General features: G+C 47.1%; 2 protein-coding genes across 14 annotated transcripts; one reads left to right on the plus strand and one right to left on the minus strand.

The window, feature by feature from the left end:
- Positions 1-6,027: 6,027 nt before the first annotated feature.
- On the minus strand, positions 6,028-12,559 carry LOC103654098 (DUF2146 family protein). 13 transcript variants are annotated; one of them, XM_035967414.1, is made up of 10 exons: positions 12,025-12,474; positions 8,654-11,461; positions 8,395-8,448; positions 7,933-8,260; positions 7,652-7,846; positions 7,411-7,556; positions 7,000-7,194; positions 6,727-6,872; positions 6,545-6,657; positions 6,028-6,276 (listed from the first exon to the last, which is right to left on the minus strand). In XM_035967414.1, the coding sequence occupies exons 1-4, from the start codon at positions 12,394-12,396 to the stop codon at positions 8,000-8,002; spliced, it is 3,495 nt and encodes a 1,164-aa protein (XP_035823307.1). In that variant the 5' UTR covers positions 12,397-12,474; the 3' UTR covers positions 6,028-6,276; positions 6,545-6,657; positions 6,727-6,872; positions 7,000-7,194; positions 7,411-7,556; positions 7,652-7,846; positions 7,933-7,999. The 13 variants fall into 13 exon arrangements, with proteins under 13 accessions (XP_035823307.1, XP_008679142.1, XP_008679143.1 ...); XM_008680920.4 differs by having other exon boundaries at positions 6,545-6,872; positions 7,000-7,556; positions 8,654-8,718; positions 8,829-11,461; positions 12,025-12,559; XM_008680921.4 differs by having other exon boundaries at positions 6,545-6,872; positions 7,000-7,556; positions 8,654-8,725; positions 8,829-11,461; positions 12,025-12,559.
- Positions 12,560-13,085: 526 nt separating this feature from the next.
- On the plus strand, positions 13,086-14,639 carry LOC100273667 (putative xyloglucan endotransglucosylase/hydrolase protein 32). Its single transcript, NM_001148080.1, has 2 exons — positions 13,086-13,820; positions 14,084-14,639. The coding sequence occupies exons 1-2, from the start codon at positions 13,240-13,242 to the stop codon at positions 14,481-14,483; spliced, it is 981 nt and encodes a 326-aa protein (NP_001141552.1). The 5' UTR covers positions 13,086-13,239; the 3' UTR covers positions 14,484-14,639.
- The last annotated feature ends 5,684 nt before the right edge of the window (positions 14,640-20,323 follow it).

Here is a 20,323-nt window from a genome sequence, read left to right on the forward strand (position 1 = left end):
TGAAAATTAAAACTTTATCCCCCAACTAGATCCCTTGATTAGTGGTTAGAACAAGATATACAAATATAGGAGTATACAAACTAAGTTCTTGCTTGAAAAGAGTATTGCTAAATAATGCGGGAGTGATAAATCAATACAATTAATAAGTTATAGAATAACAAAGCAAGAAGCCTTAGATGAGAAGAGCACTAGGTCAAGTTCTTTCTTGCAACGTGTTGCTTTACTAAATGGGAATTTAACTTGAAGCAACACCAAATGATATTAGCAAATAATGGTGCAAGAAAACTTAGAATAAGGGAAAAAACAAACAAATCACAAGCAGTAAACACAATGGACACGGGTGATTTGTTTTACCGAGGTTCGGCCCTCGAAGGCCTAGTCCCCGTTGAGGAGTCCACTTAAGGACGGGTCTTTTTCAACCCTTTCCCTCTCTCCCCCGATCACACAAGGATCGGTGAGCTCTTCTTCTTCTCAAGGATCACTCTCGATCCCACAAGGATCACCACACTCTTTGGTGTCTCTTGCTAGCTTTTACAAGTCTCCAACACTTTGGAGGAAGTTCGAATGGGAGTCAAAACTCCACACACAAATGAACACAAAGATGTAGCACACACTATCTCTCAATGAATCTCACAAGGCGCTAGGGCTAAACTCAATTGAGTAGCTCTCAATTGCTTGCTCTCTCTTTTGTGGCACTTGTGTTGGTTGTAGTGGACTAAATCTTGTGTATAGGATGGATCAATGAATATATGTGGTTGGGAGGGCTTGAGTATGTCAACTAGATGACTTGGAATGTTGCTTGGGCTCCCACTCCTTGAAGTGGCCGGTTGGGGTGGTATTTATAGCCACCAACCAAAATCTGGCCGTTGGTGAAAGCTGTCTGTCGTATGGTGCACCGGACAGTCCGGTGCACACCGGACATGTCCGGTGCGATAGCCACGTCACCCGACCGTTAGGGTTCCGACCGTTGGAGCGCTGACTCTGGGCCCGCCTGGATGTCCGGTGGCGCACCGGACATGTACTGTAGAGTGTCCGGTGCGCCGTCTCGCGCGTGCCTGACTTCTGCGCGCTCTGGCGCGCATTTAATGCGCTGCAGGTGACCGTTGGCGCCGAAGTAGCCGTTGCCCCGCTGTCACACCGGACAGTCCGGTGTACACCGGACATGTCCGGTGAATTATAGCGGAGCAGCCGAAACGAATTCCCGAGACTGGCGAGTTCGGAGCCGCGACTTCTTGGAGCACCGGACACTGTCCGGTGTACACCGGACAGTCCGATGAATTTTAGCGTGCCGGCTCCGAGAATTCCCGAAGGTGAAGAGTTTGAAGTCGACCTTCCCTGGTGCACCGGACACTGTCCGGTGGTGCACCGGACAGTCCGGTGCACCAGACCAGGGTGCCTTCGGTTGGCCCTTTGCTCCTTTGTTTGAACCTAATACTTGGTCTTTTTATTGGCTAAGTGTGAACCTTTGGCACCTGTATAACTTATACACTAGAGCAAACTAGTTAGTCCATTTATTTGTGTTGGGCAATTCAACCACCAAAATTAGTATAGGAAATAGGTGTAAGCCTAATTCCCTTTCAATGATGAATATTTTTCCTAGGCATATCTTTACCATGCATATAGGAAGAACTGGAAGCATACATAGCATAAGAGTCATAGGCATGTGAATCAAAAGCATTACAACTCCTATGAGACTGTATTCTATCATTGTACATAAAAGCATGGTTCTTTTTAGTACTACTTGCCATAGGGGCCTTTCCTTTCTCCTTGGCGGAGATGGGAGCCTTATGGCTTGTTAAGTTCTTGGCTTCCCTCTTGAAGCCAAGCCCATCCTTAATTGAGGGGTGTCTACCAATCGTGTAGGCATCCCTAGCAAATTTTAGTTTATCAAAATCACTTTTGTTAGCCTTAAGTTGGGTATTAAGACTAGTCATTTCATCATTTAACTTTGCAATAGAAGCTATGTGTTCACTACAAGCATCAATATCAAAATCTTTACATCTATTGCAAATAACAACATTTTCTACACAAGTTGTTGATTTACTAGCTATTTCTAACTTAGCATTCAAATCATCATTAATGCTTCTTAAGCTAAAAATTGTCTCATGGCAAGAAGATAATTCACAAGAAAGCATTTCATTCCTCTTAACTTCTAAGGCATGAGATTTTCGAGCTTCTACAAATTTGTCATGTTCTGCATACAACAAGTCCTCTTGTTTTTCTAAAAGCCTATTTTTATCATTCAAGGCATCAATCAATTCATTAATTTTATCTACCTTGGTTCTATCTAGGCCCTTAAACAAACATGAATAATCTATTTCATCCTCATCACTAGATTCGTCCTCACTTGAAGAAGCATAAATAGAGTTTCGACTACATACCTTCTTCTCCCTTGCCATAAGGCATGTGTGACGCTCGTTGGGGAAGAGAGATGACTTGTTGAAGGCGGTGGCGGCGAGTCCTTCATTATTGGAGTCGGAGGAGGAGCAATCCGAGTCCCACTCCTTTCCTAGATGTGCCTCGCCCTTGGCCTTCTTGTAATTTTTCTTCTTTTCCCTCTTGCTCCCGTGTTCCTGGTCACTTTCATTATCGGGACAGTTAGCAATAAAATGACCAATCTTACCGCATTTGAAGCATGAGCGCTTCCCCTTGACTTTGGTCTTGCTTGGCTGTCCCTTGCGACCCTTAAGCGCCGTCTTGAATCTCTTGATGATGAGGGCCATCTCTTCATTATTGAGTCCGGCAGCCTCAATTTGTGCTACCTTGCTGGGTTACGTCTCCTTGCTCCTTGTTGCCTTGAGAGCTCATTGATTGGACCGTTTAGAGCGTCGTCCACGTACCTTGCTTCCTTGATCATCATTCGCCCGCTTACGAATTTTCCAAGGACTTCTTCGGGCGACATTTTGGTGTACCTGGGATTCTCACGAATGTTATTCACCAAATGAGGATCAAGAACGGTAAAGGACCTTAGCATCAATCGGACGACGTCGTGGTCCGTCCATCGCGTGCTTCCGTAGCTCCTTATTTTGTTGATAAGGGTCTTGAGCCGGTTGTATGTTTGTGTCGGCTCCTCGCCCCTTATCATCGCGAATCGTCCAAGCTCGCCCTCCACCAACTCCATCTTGGTGAGCAAGGTGACGTCGTTCCCCTCATGTGAAATCTTGAGGGTGTCCCAGATCTGCTTGGCGTTATCCAAGCCGCTCACTTTGTGGTATTCATCCCTGCACAATGAAGCTAGAAGAACAGTAGTAGCTTGTGCATTCTTATGAATTTGCTCATTAATGAACATGGGACTATCCGAACTATCAAAGTGCATTCCACTCTCTACAATCTCCCATATACTAGGATGGAGAGAGAACAAGTGACTACGCATTTTGTGACTCCAAAATCCGTAGTCCTCTCCATCAAAATGAGGAGGTTTACCAAGTGGAATAGATAATAAATGAGCATTTGTACTTTGAGGAATACGCGAATAATCGAAAGAAAAGTTCGAGTTAACCGTCTTTCGTTTGTCGTAGTCGTTGTCGTCGTTGTCCTTGTGGGAAGAAGTGGACTCATCACTGTCGTCGTAGTAGACGATCTCCTTAATGTGCCTTGTCTTCTTCTTCTTCCCATCTTTTCGTCTATGACCCGAGCCCGAGTCGGTAGGCTTGTCATCCTTTGGCTCGTTGATGAAAGACTCCTTCTCTTTATCGTTGATCACGATACCCTTCCCCTTAGGATCCATCTCTTCGGGCGGTTAGTCCCTTTGTGAAGAGAACGGCTCCGATACCAATTGAGAGCACCTAGAGGGGGGGTGAATAGGTGATCCTGTAAAACTTGAAACTTAAGCCACAAAAACTTGGTTAAGTGTTAGCCCAATAATTGCCAAGTGGCTAGAGAGGAGTCAAAACACAATAACCACAAGAAATCAATCACAGAGATGGCACGGTGGTTATCCCGTGGTTCGGCCAAGACCAACGCTTGCCTACTCCACGTTGTGGCGTCCCAACGGACGAGGGTTGCAATCAACCCCTCTCAAGCGGTCCAAAGACCCACTTGAATACCACGGTGTTTTGCTTGCTTTACTCAATCCCGTTTGCGAGGAATCTCCACAACTTGGAGCCTCTCGCCCTTACACTTGAAATTCACAAAGAAACACGGAGCAAGGGAGGGATTAGCAACGCACTCAAGACAAGAAATCACAGCAACATCACGCACACAAGTCGCAACGAGAGCTCACAATACAACTCAATGAGTTCACCACTCAACTAGAGCTCTAATTGCTATCGCAAAGAATCAAAGGCGCGAAATCGATGTCTTGGTGCTTAGGAATGTTGTAGGAATGCTTGGTGTACTCCTCCATGCGCCTAGGGGTCCCTTTTATAGCCCCAAGGCAGCTAGGAGCCGTTGAGAGCAATCTAGGAAGGCTGATCTTGCCTTCTGTCGATTGGCGCACCGGACAGTCCGGTGCACACCAGACATGTCCGGTGCCCGGTTTCTTTCCATAAACGGCGCAGTCAACCGTTGGCAGCCTGAGAGCCGTTGGCGCACCGGACATGTCCGGTGCCTCCTTCTAGCCGTTGGCTCGGCCACGTGTCCCGCGCAGATCGCGCGGCCGACCGTTGGCCCGGTCGACCGTTGGCTCATCGGACAGTCCGGTGCACACCGGACAGTCCGGTGAATTATAGTCGTACGTCGCCGGTGAATTCCCGAGAGCGGCCAGTTCGCTCGAGCCAGCCTGGCGCACCGGACACTGTCCGGTGCACCACCGGACAGTCCGGTGCTCCAGAGTGAGCAAAGTCTTGGCTGCTCGAGCCAAGGCATTTTCAATTGGATTTTTCCTGTTTCCAGCACTTAGACACAATACATTAGTCCATAAAACAATGTACTAAGTCTGAGAAACGTACCTTTATTCTTGATTTGTACTTTGTCCACCTTTTACACTTAGGCACTTGTGTTGGACACTAAATCACCAAAATATTTAGAAATGGCCCAAGGGCACATTTCCCTTTCACTCCTTCATACCTGTATTGATATATGGTGTTCCTCCTCTGTTCCCCCCCTATTTGGTGATCCTACCCTATATGGTGTTTGTCCTCTGTTTTATCCTCCTGTAGACACAAAAGTGCCCCAACTAGCAACAATAATGTTGTTTTGAATCGGTACGCTTACTCCAGTGCTCATCAATTTCAATGGCGAAGGGATCAGACTGGTCGGAGATAAAGGATGAAAGATTGATAAGTACACACACATTTTTTTGAATTCCACATATTTCAAAGAGAACAATATATATATATATATATATATATATATATATATATATATAGTAAAAAAACTAGACTTTTCCAAGCATAACTCCTATATATGGAAGAGGGAGGGTGGATTATGGAAAATGTTTCCAATAAGGAATGTGCCACCAAAAACATCACCTTTGCAATTACATCTATCTACTTATTATTTAACACTGCTTGTCTGGTATTGTGTAGATTTTACATAGTTTTAATCGTTATATTGATATTTCTTGCAAGTAGCTTGCTTCAATCAATATATACTAGAAATGAAGCCACTAGTCTTGTTTAGGGGGCATGCATGCATAGAATAAATTAGAGCAATCTAAAGTATACACTTATGTGTTACATTTCATACTAATCAACTTTGCTCTAGTGATAATTATGAGTTATAGAACAACTTTTATAGACTATTCACCTCCCTCTAGCCATACAGGTCCTAACAACTATGCTAATTGAAAGGTTCATTTGTTTCCTAACATTGTTATGTCCTTTTGGGATATTTAGAGGCTTGGTAGCCAGAGTCAAGTATATATGTGAAAGATTTTTTTTGGAAAGATGTATATGAGATGGACTTGTGCACATTGTACGACGCTTTGCCTTGTGAATTTGCGGTCGTTTTGTACCAAGCTGTACGTATATGATGTGCATTACTCCATCGACCGCCCAACGACTTTTTTCTTTATTATACACTGCTGTAGCTAGTTGGTACATCCTACTTACTAGCTACTTTTGCGTGGTATTCGGACTAGAGATATGATAAAATTAATATATATACTACTATATCTTAAAAAAAATGTTGCTATATAATTAAAGGAGCTGTTGCAAATAAGAGGAAAATAAACATATTAAAAGTGGGGAAATGAAAAGAAGAGAGAAGATTGGGGAAACGTGGGAGGCTTGACAATTCTTCCTTGCTCTCTTCTCACATCTTGGCTAGCTGTAGATGAGTATTGAATGATTGCATTCAGTGTGCTGGTGCTTCTGCCGCATCTGCCTTCTCCTCCTGAAGAATGGAGATCATTCAGAGTGAGCTAGCTAGTAACCTCTAAGCCAAGCCAAGCTCCAGCCTACACGTCACATGCTCCACACCATCCTGCTCGTGCAAGCACGGAACATCACGTGCAGCTCCCATCCTGCTTTCCTCTTTCTTTTTTTTATATAAAAAAATAAAATAAAGAGGAATATGACTGGAGGCTGCTAGCTGCTTGTGAATCATGCATGGTTTCCTGCAGTAGCAGATCACGGTCACAAAGGAAAAGAAGCTAGCTAACCTAAGTGAGACGTCCATGTCCATCTGCTCCGGCCGTTGGTGGTGTGGAGCCTGCCCTGAGCCAACCAGCTGTTTGTTCACATCCACTTCCATCCATCAGTCCGGTATTCTTATCTATCGGCCAAGCAAAAGGTTAGGTAGCAGTAGCAGCACCACACACAGCCACTTGTCCAAGCAACTCACTCAAACCCATGCAGTCAGTCAGTCATGCTTCACTTCACCCATCGGACGTGGACAAATGGTAGCGCTACAATACCATGGACTGCAGTCAGGGTTCTGGATTGGATTGGATTGGATTGGAGAAAGAAGCTCTTGGAGCCGGCCGGGGCCTGCATGAGTATAAACCCAAACGTGTCACGCCTCCAGTCCAGTCCAGCGGCGGCCATTCTGGAATGATTCATATCACATGGAAACGCCTGTTTTGCAGGTGAAAAACAACAACAAAAAAGGGCAGACCTCGACTCGACGTCCCTGCTTGCCGCCTGCCTTTACACTTGTCAAGCAGGAGCCATCCGTGCGTTTCCTTCCAGCTCCAACATTTCTCCAGCCCAGTCTCCAGTCTACCACCAGAAGCGCCTGATGACTTTTTTTTTTGTGCTATCACTTCACAAATCCATCTTCTTCTCCAAAGACTGCGGGGAAATACCTGTACTGCATACATTATATACAAGAAAGAATAAGGGATACAGGCAGATCAGTCAAGTTTATTTGAGGAGATCATGCATCTCAAGCAACCGTTTGCTACAACATCATTCAGAAAAATCCTTTCTTCTGGGTTCTATATTCCAAGGCCAGATTTCTCAACAAGCCTAGGAATAAAACAACTCATCAACTGGACAAACAGCTCAATTGAACTAATAGTCTTACTACAAAATCTCCAAGCCTCAAGGCAAACCAGTCTAGGAATGGGATTGATCCACTGGACAGGTCCTCAAAAAGCGGACCTTTACATAACCAGCTAAACTTAACCTCCTGGCACCTTTCATGTACAAAGACAAGAACGGCGTGATTGCCTGCATCAGTTACACATATCATGTTTAGCAATGAACCAGTGTGCCAAGTACCGTGGTATCAAAAGGATGAAAGTACACAACTGCCAAACTTGTACCTGTGGGCCTGCCCCCTCTGCTTGCATCTATATACACCATCCAGGTCAGGCAGATATCAGCGGAACTTCTATTTCACAATGCTTCCAGCACAGTGAAAGCAAGCAATAGTTGTGTCAACAGCTTAGCAGCACAAGTTCAGGAGTAGAAGTGAAAACTTCAGACAGAATATAACCATCAACAGACCTATTCAATGCCTTGAGTATTCAAAACAAAGGAGAACTAAGAAAAACTATGTGGGGGAAGAAAGCAGGAAAGAAAAGAGAAGTTATTATCATCTCACCGATAGCAAATCACTGATATATGACTAGAACATGCTAAAGCCAGTAAAGCTTTATATGACATGTCTATCACTTCATAACGGTTTCTTTCTCAGTGACATCCCCTACCGACACGATTTGCAGGGCTGTGCCTGCAACAAGCCATGCTGTGAGTTCTGGTTGTCGCTCAAAGTATTTGAGGGGAAATTTACTTCCCTCCTTTGTCTCAACACCATAGACAAAGGGAAGCCTCATAGTAAGAAAGCTCTCAGGTGGGAGGATAACTCGGCACCCAATACTGAATGATCCTTCTCGATCATGATCAGAGACATTTGATGGCAAACATGACCCCTGATGCAAGAAAAAGGGAAAAGGCAATAACTTCATTACATCTAGGTTAAAATAATGTCTTCCCATAACTACTCTATGTGTGAGTAAAGGAAATTATGTCTTTAACACTGCTGAATATAGGTGAGCGTACTTGCCTCAAACTGTACAAGTGGGCAGCTTGCCAACAGAACAGGGAAATCAGGTGTCACCTGCATTAAAAAGAACCTAGATATTAGTAGGAAGACAAGATTACAGAACAATGTCCCTATGGATACTACAAGAAACATGTCTCAACTTCAATTCAATGGGTACTACACGAAACAGGGAGCAACTAAAATCTATTCCCCTGCTGTAAGATTGTGAATGATGATACTATGACAAAAAAAAGACTTCAGTCAGAACATTATAACTCACAATGAAAATCCGCTGAAGTTGAGACACAACACCAGCAAACTTTACATCTTGATGTTCCTTCCTTTCTGAGACCTTGCAATGTGGACAGCGCATATATATTGGCAAGTTTCTGTTCATCAGTGAAAATGCTTCTCCACCATCATCAATTGTAACGCTTCGAAAATAATGCTCCCACCTTTTGGCATTCTGTGGATCTGAAAGCCGAGGAGAAGGCTGTGAGGTCTCTGCATCAATCCTCAGCTGCAGTGATTGCTGCTGGCTGTTTCTCCCTGATGATTCCAATGGCTTACTGTTTTTCCGTGCACTGTTTATGTCCACTGCAGATGCTATTAAACCAGATGCATTTTGGAGCAACTTTTGTGCATGCTTGACTTCTGCTTCTTTGTTTAGATGAGGTCTTTGATACTGCAAACAGGAAGACTCGATCTCCTTCATATGTTTCTCTGACAGTAAGAAGCGATGACCATAGGGACACTCATGCTCAAATCCAATATACACAACAAACTGTTGTACTGGCTGACTAGTTTCTCTAGTCTCATTTCCAGCAATCACTGGTACTATATTGCTCCCTATCTGTAAAAAGGGCTTCCCATCAGCATTTTCACTACTCTTGTTTCTGCTTGCTTTTGCCGATTCAGTTTCAGCTACAGACCCTTGGCTGACAGCCACATGACCTCGGCCATTAGTCTGGTCTACTATATTCATTTGACGCTGCTCATCTTTTCGACCACCAGGTTTTGGTGGCCTTGTCTGCTGAAGAGCAGGAAACTCGGTATCTTTTGATGTGGTGCCAGCAACAACTTCAGAAAAGGGCTTTTTCATAGTAAAATTTGGCAGACCTTTACCAAAATTAATGCCTAAGTTGCTCACTGGTTCAACTTCAGCTTGTTTTCCAGAATTTTCAAGCTTTGCATATTTAATTTGTGCTGTGACTTGGGTTATGGCAGATTTTACTTCACCAGTGACTATTGGGGGAGTCTGCGGGTTCATACCAGATCTTGCGGATGAAGTAATAGTATTAGAACGAATGTCATTTCTCACTTGCCCCTTATGAACAGATACAATCCACCTTAGAAGATACCTCTCCTTGGAGCTAAATCCACTTTGAAGGAGTCCTTTTGTTGGCTTGTAGTACCTTGCTCCTCCAAGACGCACCAAGCACCAAGAGGATACTGAAAATGAACCATCATTGCTGCCTCTTGGAAGCGCAAGGGTAGGTAATAGGTCATCGCAATTTTGGAAACAATTAAAAGACACGTTGGCTGTCTGAAAGTCAAAAGGATCATCTCTAAGGCGGCGTGACCGGCCACAGGAACATGCATGGAGGAAGACATATCCACTAGAATGTTGCTCCATTGCATCTGATGAAAAGAAATCGCCATGCCTGCGGTGCTTACATGGTCTGCCAGTTAGGCTAACAGCGTCACATTGCTGCCTTCCAGATTCCCATATTGCCCGGCACTCATCTTCTAGCTTCTTTGAGAATACCCTGACTGCTGGTCCTTTAACCATTGAGCCAAAGGACCGCAATGCCTTCTGTAGCTGCACTTCATGCATTCTTGTGGGGTAAAAGGCAGGCAAACCTTTCAGGTATATCTCCTTAGCAGCTGGAAGCACCCTTTGACACCATGATGAAGAAAATTTCATGTTCAGCCCATTGTTACTTTCCAAGCACGATAATGCGATCTCAATAGCATTAGATCCTACAGGAAGTTGGCCATTCTTCTCAGTAGGACTTGTATGAGTCTTGCTTTCAGACTGACATCTCAGCACATTTCTTCCACTCAACAGTGCAGTTAGAATAGAGGTACTTATGGACAACCATTTATCAAAAGTAGGGAGGTCAGGTGCATTAACTGGTTTCCCAGATGCAGCTGATGCTGCAGCTGCTGCAGCAGCAGCAGCCACCATGCCAACACCTGCAACAGACCCGGCACTTGCATTGCTTGAATATCCCCCTTTCCCTCTCAGCGCATCAGACTGCCGAAATATAAAATCCTTGATCAACTGAAAGTCATCATGGTTTGTTGGATGGTAGTTGTTTTCGAGCGAAAGAATATCCAATGGCGATTTGGAGCACAAAGAATCTTCAAATAGTCCTGCAATGGTGTCCAGTGGTTCCTGTTTCTTATTAATATACCGTTCCAACAGTGCAACTACCCTCGAGGTATCGAGTGAGAACAGGGGTAAATGATGACTCATGTTACTTACGCCCCTTGGGCCAATATGTCCAGGCTCCATGCCTGCAAGCACCCTGCACTTCTTGATCAAGACACGGATCTGTCCCTCCAGTGACGAATGCAGTTTTTTGCCTGAACTGCCCTCAGATTTGTTTGCTGCCCGGGAAAGCATAATTACTGAACCAGAACTTTTTGAAGCTAAGCTCTGTTTTGGTAGTCCATCAGGGGTAGAACCCTGATTTGATGAAGATGCATCACCTATATCATCGGGACTTGCTGCAGCACTTGAAACATCAACCGCATCATCCTCAAAGACAAAGAGCAATACAGGAATGCATTGGCCTGGCAAGACAGAAGGAGTTGAACTGGTTCCAGACATAAGTGAGATAGCCGAGGACTGACGCCCAGCGTGACCTCCTCGGCGTGTTGGAGGGGAGACGGAAGAAGCCCTGTGGGTTGCTCTTGTTGGGGTGTCAGAGGCAACAGTTCTGGCAGGCATTGCAGCTGCCACCAATGGCTTGACAAATGGAGCGAGAGCATGCTTTGAAGATTGCAGCAGTCGGAACTTCTTTAAGGTTTGTGTGTTAAATCTGAAGCCTTGTTGCAGAAATATAATTACGTGGCAGACCTAGAATGTTGCAAAGTAAAACCAATCCATGAATCCTTCATTTTGTCACAGAAAACCAAAGAAACAAGAGACCATAGTAGTCATTTGGGTGGTCAAAGGCCCCTGCTATTCTAGATATATGATCATGAAGCAGTGAATCTAAAAAATAACAGGCAGGTAAAAATATGACGATGAAGTCTAAAATTTCTATGATCAGAGAACCAGACATTAGCCACGTTTGAACACAGGCAAGAGGAACACTTTGCACGTTTATTTAGTTGTAAAATGTCAACTCAACATAGACAATCAGTGGCAGCTATTACAAGCATGTATAGAAATCTATGAAATTTTAAACGAAAAAACAAAAACAAAACAGCATCGTCAGGCTGTGCAGGTGTTTTAAGTGCATCAAATCGTCAATAGCTAGCTGAAATAATGCGATAGAACGACGAGCTGAAGCTGATCCTATATAAAGGGTCAGAATAGGCGGAGGCTTTGGGGTCAGCTTTGGCAGTTCGATTCCCAGGATAGCAAACCTACCGTATAATGTAATGAGCAAAAGGAGGGTAAGAATCCGAGCTCACAGAGAACATGAAGAGCATCTCCGGTAGTTCGCCGTCATCGCAGCATCCTGCCACCGCCTCGAGCGGCGCGGGCGGCGGCGGCGTGAGGTGAAGGAACACCATCCTCTTGCCGGCGTCGCGGTGGTACCTTACCCTTCCCGCGAGGCTCCCCGCCGAGCCACCGGGAGAGAAGACGTGGGCGTCGAGGATCCGGTCCGCGAGGCGGGCGGTCCCCGCGGCGCCCACGAAGCCGACGGCGACGACCCCGTCGCGGGAGGCGGGCGACGGGGCCGCCGGGCCCGTGGAGGAGGGGTTCGGGGAGGTCGGCGGAGGAGTGCGGGAGAGGACACGGACGGCCGCGGAGTGGGTCGCCGGAGGCGAAGGCGGCTCCATCGCCGGCGGCGAGGTGGGGGCGGAGGATGTCGCGCTTGTTGGCTACGACAGCCTATAGTAGTCGGCTTTGTCGCGGAGGGTGGTTTCGTTTGGGGTTAAGGCCTTTCGGAGGACAGGCTGCGGAAGTAGTGGGCCGCTTTGTTGGTCTAGATGGACCGGGAATCATATATTTTGTCTTGATTTCCGGCCCGTACACCTTGCGCTTGTCAAATCACAATGCTGCCGATTCTTTTTTTTTTTACAAAGCAATAATGGAATGAGAAAAATACTTGTAGCAAACTGCGGGGCTACCCAGCTATTTTTATTTAAGTTCGACATGAAGCTGAAGCCATCTAAACAGGGTTGAACACTGTATCGTGTCCACACAATACTAATGACCTTTAAATGTGTACATGTAAAAAATAAAATAAAATGTGACGGACACCACCCCACCGACACTGCTATGCCTATGCGTTTAGGCACGCGTGCCGAGGCAGTCTCGCTGGACTGGAGGACACATGAGGTCGGGTCGCGGCGGGGGCGTCGGCGATGCAGAGAGGAGAGAGGCCGTCGGTCCGGTCGGGATGGCCCGCCCAGATCGACCCGGTCCGTTTTTTCCCTGAGCCCAGTTAATCCAGCCAGGTAAAAAGGAAAAAAATTAAAAGCAACTGCGGCCCGTCATCTATCTATTTATCCATCACGCCGGGCCACGGGTAACGACGGGTCACACAGGCAGCACAGCCAGGAGCCAGCAGCGGCAGCTTTCCCTCTGTCACGCTCACACGCCTGCAGGCCGGCCAGCTCCATTGCCAACCATCGTCGAGCTTGCAGCTCGCTGGTCGCATCGTCCGTCCAACGCCACCTATGGCCGCCGCTCCTCCTGCCCGGCACCGGCACCGGCACCGGCACGCGCTGCTTATTTTTGTTGTTGTTACTGCAGCTGCAGCAGGAGCAGACGCGCAGCATCCGCCGTTGCCGGGGTTCTACCCGAGCAAGCGTTACCGCGCGCGTCCCTTCTCCCGCGACTTCCGCACCCTGTGGGGCGCGCAGCACCAGTCGGTGTCCGGCGGCGGCGGCGGCGGCGGCGTGACCATCTGGCTGGACTCGACGTCCGGGAGCGGGTTCAAGTCGCGGCGGGCGTTCCGGTCGGGCTACTTCGGCGCGTCGGTGAAGCTGCAGGCCGGGTACACGGCCGGGGTCATCACGGCCTTCTACCTGTCGAACGCGGACGCGCACCCGGGGTTCCACGACGAGGTGGACATGGAGTTCCTGGGCACCACGCCGGGGCAGCCGTACACGCTGCAGACCAACGTGTACGTCCTCGGCTCCGGCGACGGCGGGCCTGGCAGGGTCGTCGGGCGGGAGGTCAAGTTCCGCCTGGACTGGTTCGACCCCACCGCCGACTTCCACCACTACGCCATCCTCTGGAGCCCCACGCACATCATGTAAGTTCGAACTAGCTTAGTGAAGTGAGTGAGTGTTAACTAATAATGGCGATGCAAATGCAAGCGGCCGGCCAACCATGCATCAACAGCGACAGTGACAGTGTACCCGTACGGCGCCCAGGAGGCCGTACCGCTGCAGCATGCCTTTAACTGACGCTTGCTTGCAAGTTGCACGACGCCTGGCCTGCCCTGCCCGGTCGTCGCATCTAATCATTCAGCAGAGCCGGATCACTATACTCACAATGTACGACGTACACATGCAGCTTCTACGTGGACGACGTGCCGATCCGGCGGTATCCGCGGCGGAGCGAGACGTTCCCGCGGCGGCCGATGTGGGTGTACGGCTCCATCTGGGACGCCTCCTCCTGGGCCACCGACGACGGCAGGTACAAGGCCGACTACCGCTACAGCCCCTTCGTAGCGCGCTTCTCGGGGCTGCTCCTCCGCGCCTGCTCGCCGCGCGCCCCGCCAAGGTGCCGCGCGCCAAGCGGCGGCCCGACCGGCGGCGGCGGCGATGCGCTCAGCCCGCAGCAGGAGGCCGCCATGCGGTGGGTGCAGCGCAATCACATGGTCTACAACTACTGCCTCGACCCCAAGCGAGACCACAGCCTCACCCCAGAGTGCATTATTCACCACGCAGCAGCTGGCGATACCTACTACTAGCTAATTACATAATTAGATATATACATATTCATCAGCTTATGTATGTGTCTACGTACCATATGTCCTATCGCTATATATCTCTAGTTTTGTTGTAATATTAAAGAGATGACATTTGCTTCAGCAGATTCTGAGAAACACATGCATCTGTATCCCATTATTTACACGTGGCCCCACATTGTCATTTGCTAAAGATACCTATACATCATCCTCCTCCTCCTCTTCTTCCTCTTCTCTTCGTCACCACAGCCATGGCGCAGCCGGGCACGGTGGAGATAGTGAGTTGGGCCACTTGAAATGGCATAACAAGTAGAATAGGCAAAGGACTCTTAATTACTGAAATTTTGAGCACACTGCCGTGGATAATGCATGGCTATCTAGATAGCTAGATAGCTTGTCATTCGTGTCTGTAAATAGGTAGCTTTTTGCACATAAGTCTGTACGTATGTGTCATGCATATGATGGTCGTGTTTCTTTCAAGTGAAAACGTACAGTGAGAGTTTGGACGAAGGTACGATTTTGTCTTCGTCATGTCGTGATCATTTCAACTCGATATGAGCTGTCTCACTGAATTATTACCATATTTGCATGAGAAATGTTTAACTTAGCTTACCATACTTGCTATATATATTCGGTGTCAGTGCTGGATAGGGCAACAGAATTTTGTTTATTTGAGCTCCAAGACACCAGAGATCACCCTAAAAACTAATATTATCCCTATGTGCACTTATTATCTATCTTGCATCCGGCATAATCGGAATCTGAATACCCAATTAGGTCAGAGGTAGCCTCTTTAGGATACCAGAGCCTAAAGTGAGGTGTATGGACTAAATACCTTAAAACCCGCTCACTAGAGGAAACACCTAAATTTTCGTGGGCCAAAAACCCACGAAAATAAGTGTAAACCGACGAAAATAGCCGTCGAAAATAAGTTCGACGAAAATAGGCAACTATTTCCGTCGGTACCGACGAAAATGACCTATTTTCGTCGGCTTCCCCAAGGCCGACGAAAATAGTTGGTCGGCTGACTATTTACGTCGGCCTCGGTGGTGGCCGACGAAAATAGCTGGCCTGCAACCAGGCCGACGAAAATTCATGATACCCCCAAAACAGATTTTTCTGTACCTTTCAATTGACAGCAAAATACACAATTCACAATATCACAATTCACATATACAGATTCACAAGCAAAATACACAATTCACAAAACACATTCACAACCTTCCATAGTCCATAAGTCCATAGTCCATACATAGTTTTCGTGGGAGTTTTGGCCATACACATCCATAGTTTCAAACATTCACAATCAATACACATTCAAACAAACTCACTACTCACTCCTACGGGCTGTGGGAATTTTGGCCACTGCCTCCAGAACCATGGACGAAGAAGTCTTGGACATTGACAGCACCCTCCGATCCCTGAGCATGTGACGCTGAACCCTGCAATTCATCAATCATTTAAATAAGGCTGTGTTTTGCTATCCCTATACCTATACATTGCTATGTTTGGTCACCATTTGCATAAAACTAAACATGGAACGTCACATGTGATCTATGGTGATGAGGAGGCTGTGCATGCATCCACGGGTACTGTTGTGCTGGCCACCCCTGAGGTGGTGGCACCCACCCCGTCGGTGGCGGTGCCATCCACGCTTGAAATGGCTGAGAGCCCGCCGGTGGCTGGGAGACCGGTGGCACCCATCCCGGTACTAGCTGCGATCCTTGGGGTGGTGGAGGCGTCCAAGTGCTTGGAGGTGCCTGCGTCCACCCAACACCGGTCCACTGTGGCTGCGACGCTGGAGCTTGTCCTGGCCACTGTCCCCATCCTTGTTCCTGCGAGCCATTTTTGATAATAAAAAAAGAGTTGCTATGGAATTGAAGTGTTCAGATAGTGTTACCTGGGGAGGGTGAAAAGCGGGCAAGTTCATATCAGGGCCGAGTCGAGTAGTCATTTCTTGCAAATGGATGAAACATTAGAATCACAACATTATACTTTGAATTCAATGACACGTGATGAGATAGACGAATTACCTGAAAATAAGAAGCCATATACTGTGTCAGCTGTCCGACCTGCTCCTGCGCTGCTCGAGCCTGCTCCTGTGCTGCTCGAGCCTGCTCCTGTGCTGCCCGAGTCTCCTCCTCCAGCTGAGCCTCTCGAGCAGACTTGGAGGAGCGAGAACTCCCTGCCGAAGACGATGCCTTCCCTTGACCTATTGTCCTGTTGTACTCCACAACGCCGGTGCCAAAGGCAAACCTGCATGATACACATAGTTGAGCCATTAAGTGGACACATTCTTGTTAATGAAATTGTCGAATCAAAGACAACCACCTCACCTGCCATGCTTTCTACCCCCACCACTGTGGTACAACTGAGAGCACCTAGAGGGGGGGTGAATAGGTGATCCTGTAAAAACTTGAAACTTAATCCCACAAAACTTGATTAGGCGTTAGCACAATAAAGCCAAGTGGCTAGAGAGGAGTTCTTGCAAAACACAATAACCACAAAGAGATCAACACAGAGATGGCACAGTGGTTTATCCCGTGGTTCGGCCAAGTCCAACACTTGCCTACTCCACGTTGTGGCATCCCAACGGACGAGGGTTGCACTCAACCCCTTTCAAGCGGTCCAAAGACCCACTTGAATACCACGGTGTTTTGCTTTCACTTTACTATATCCCGCTTGCGAGGAATCTCCACAACTTGGAGCCTCTCGCCCTTACACTTTGATTATCACAAAGAAGCACAGAAGTAAGGATGGGATGAGCAACGCACATAAGACAAAAATCAGAGCAACAACACGCACACAAGTCACAACACGAGCTCTCAACACAACTCAAAGAGTTCTCTACTCAAATGGAGCTCTAGTTGCTATCACAAAGAATCGAATGCGCGGAATTGGAGTCTTGGTGCTTAGGAATGCTTAGAGTATGCTTGGTTTTCTCCTCCATGCGGCTAGGGGTCCCCTTTATAGCTCCAAGGCAGCTAGGAGCCGTTGAGAGCATTCCAGGAAGGCAAATCTTGCCTTCAGTCGCCTGGCGCACCGGACAGTCCGGTGCACCACCGGACACTGTCTGGTGTGGATTTCTTTCCTTATTTGGCGAAGCCGACCGTTGGAGATTCAGAGCCGTTGGCGCACCGGACACTGTCCGGTGCACACCGGACAGTCCGGTGCCCCCTTCTGACCGTTGGCTCTGCCACGCGTCGCGCGCGGATTACGCGGCCGACCGTTGGCCCGGCCGACTGTTGGCTCACCGGACAGTCCGGTGCACCACCGGACAGTCCGGTGATTTATAGCCGTACGCCGCCGACGAAACCCGAGAGCAGCCAGTTCACCAGAGCCATCCTGGCGCACCGGACACTGTCTGGTGCACCACCGGACAGTCCGGTGTACCCAGACTGCGCAGAGTCTTGGCTGCTCAGCCAAGTCTTTTCCAAATTGGTCTTTTCCTGTTTCTAGCACTTAGACATAACACATTAGTCTCCAAAACAATGTACTAAGTCTTAGAAACATACCTTTACTCTTGATTTGCACTTCTTAAGTCTTTGGCACAAGTATTACCCAAAGCATTTGTGTGGAGCACTTAATCACCAAAATCTTATAGAAATGTCCCAAGGGTACATTTCCCTTTCAATCTCCCCCTTTTTGGTGATTAATGCCAACACAACAAAAAGCAACTAAAAGGAGTGCAACATCAATTCAAATGAGAACACAAATTTGTTTTGTTTCAAATTTGGCATATTTGGATCATTCTTTGCCACCACTTGGTTTTGTTTTTGCAAATCAACCTCAATTTCCTATCTCTAAGTCAAATTCACTTGCAGAGACATAAATAGAGGTATTCCAAGAGAAATTGATCAAAGATTCAAAAAACTCCCCCTTTTTCCCATAATCAAACATACTCCCCACAAGAGACCAACTATTAGCACTAAGAGACAACAAGAGTCTACTCTACTATTTTCAAAATTCTCAAGTGGTAGCTGATCCATTTCTTGCTTTGGCCTTATTTTCTCCCCCTTTGGCATCAAGCACCAAAACGGGATCAATCTTGGCCCTTAAACCCAATTGCCTCACCAAAATCTTCAATTAAGAATAAAAAGGCAATAAGAGCATGGAGATGAACTTGGAGTTAGTTACTCTTTCATTGGAGTGCAGTGGAAGTCTTTCATGGTCCAAGTCCAACATTTTCCCTTTCAATCCACCTTTGAGGCTAAATCAAGCAAACTCAAGCACACGGTTAGTCTCAAAGGGTCAAGTTGTAGCACATCTCCCCCTAAATATGTGCATCACTCACACATGGACTTTTGAGATCCGGGGAGTGTTTGTACAACTTGAGCACCATAAATATTCAACAAAATGCATAAGGAACATGATCAAAGGCATGAACACATGTATGCTATAAATCAATCCATGTTCCGCGAATCTAAGACATTTAGCTCACTACGCAGCCTGCAAAAGGTCTTCTCATCTAAAGGCTTGGTAAAGATATCGGCTAGCTGGTTCTCGGTGCTAATACAAAACACTTCGATATCCCCCTTTTGCTGGTGGTCTCTCAAAAAGTGATGCCGGATGTCTATGTGCTTTGTGCGGCTGTGTTCAACAGGATTATCCGCCATGCGGATAGCACTCTCATTATCACATAGGAATGGGACTTTGCTCAGATTGTAGCCAAAGTCCCGGAGGGTTTGCCTCATCCAAAGTAGTTGCGCGCAACACTGTCCTGCGGCAACATACTCGGCCTCAGCGGTGGATAGGGCAACAGAGGTTTGTTTCTTAGAACTCCACGACACCAGGGACCTTCCTAAGAATTGGCACGCCCCTGATGTACTCTTCCTATCTACCTTACATCCAGCATAATCGGAGTCTGAATATCCAATTAAGTCAAAGGTAGACCCCTTTGGATACCAGATCCCGAAGCAAGGCGTAGCGACTAAATATCTAAGGATTCGCTTCACAGCCACTAAGTGACACTCCCTTGGATCAGATTGAAATCTAGCACACATGCATACACTAAGCATAATATCTGGTCTACTAGCACATAAATAAAGTAAAGACCCTATCATAGACCGGTATGCCTTTTGATCAACAGACTTACCTCCCTTGTTGAGATCGACGTGTCCGTCGGTTCCCATTGGAGTCTTTGCGGGCTTGGCGTCCTTCATCCCAAACCTCTTGAGCAAGTCTTGTGTATACTTCGTTTGTGAGATGAAGGTGCCATCCTTGAGTTGCTTCACTTGGAACCCAAGGAAGTAGCTCAACTCGCCCATCATTGACATCTCGAATTTCTGCGTCATCACCCTGCTAAACTCTTCACAAGACTTTTGATTAGTAGAACCAAATATTATGTCATCGACATAAATTTGGCACACAAATAAGTCACCATCACACGTCTTAGTGAATAAAGTTGGATTGGCTTTCCCAACCTTGAAAGAATTAGCAATTAAAAAGTCTCTAAGGCATTCATACCATGCTCTTGGGGCTTGCTTAAGTCCATAGAGCGCCTTAGAGAGCTTACATACGTGGTCGGGGTACCGTTCATCCTCAAAGCCAGGGGGTTGCTCCACGTACACCTCCCCTTGATTGGCCCGTTGAGGAAAGCGCTCTTCACATCCATTTGGAACAACCTGAAAGAATGGTGAGCGACATACGCTAGCAAGATACGAATGGACTCTAGCCTAGCCACAGGAGCAAAAGTCTCCTCAAAGTCCAAACCTGCGACTTGGGCATAACCTTTTGCCACAAGTCGAGCCTTATTCCTTGTCACCACTCCGTGCTCGTCTTGTTTGTTGCAAAACACCCACTTGGTTCCCACAATGTTTTGCTTGGGACAAGGCACCAGTGTC

Source organism: Zea mays, chromosome 4, assembly GCF_902167145.1.
Source record: "Zea mays cultivar B73 chromosome 4, Zm-B73-REFERENCE-NAM-5.0, whole genome shotgun sequence".
Lineage (NCBI taxonomy): Eukaryota > Viridiplantae > Streptophyta > Magnoliopsida > Poales > Poaceae > Zea > Zea mays.

Bases quoted from the DNA above. Each gene is read 5' to 3' on its own strand.
- LOC103654098 (XM_035967409.1), bottom strand. From the start codon at position 12,396: ATGGAGCCGCCTTCGCCTCCGGCGACCCACTCCGCGGCCGTCCGTGTC. The intron at 11,462-12,024 runs GTGAGCTCGGAT...GCAACATTCTAG, and splicing joins AGATGCTCTTCATGTTCTCT to GTCTGCCACGTAATTATATT. The intron at 8,261-8,394 runs GCAAGTACGCTC...TTCTTGCATCAG, and splicing joins GCCCACTTGTACAGTTTGAG to GGGTCATGTTTGCCATCAAA.
- LOC100273667 (NM_001148080.1), top strand. From the start codon at position 13,240: ATGGCCGCCGCTCCTCCTGCCCGGCACCGGCACCGGCACCGGCACGCG. The intron at 13,821-14,083 runs GTAAGTTCGAAC...GTACACATGCAG, and splicing joins TGGAGCCCCACGCACATCAT to CTTCTACGTGGACGACGTGC.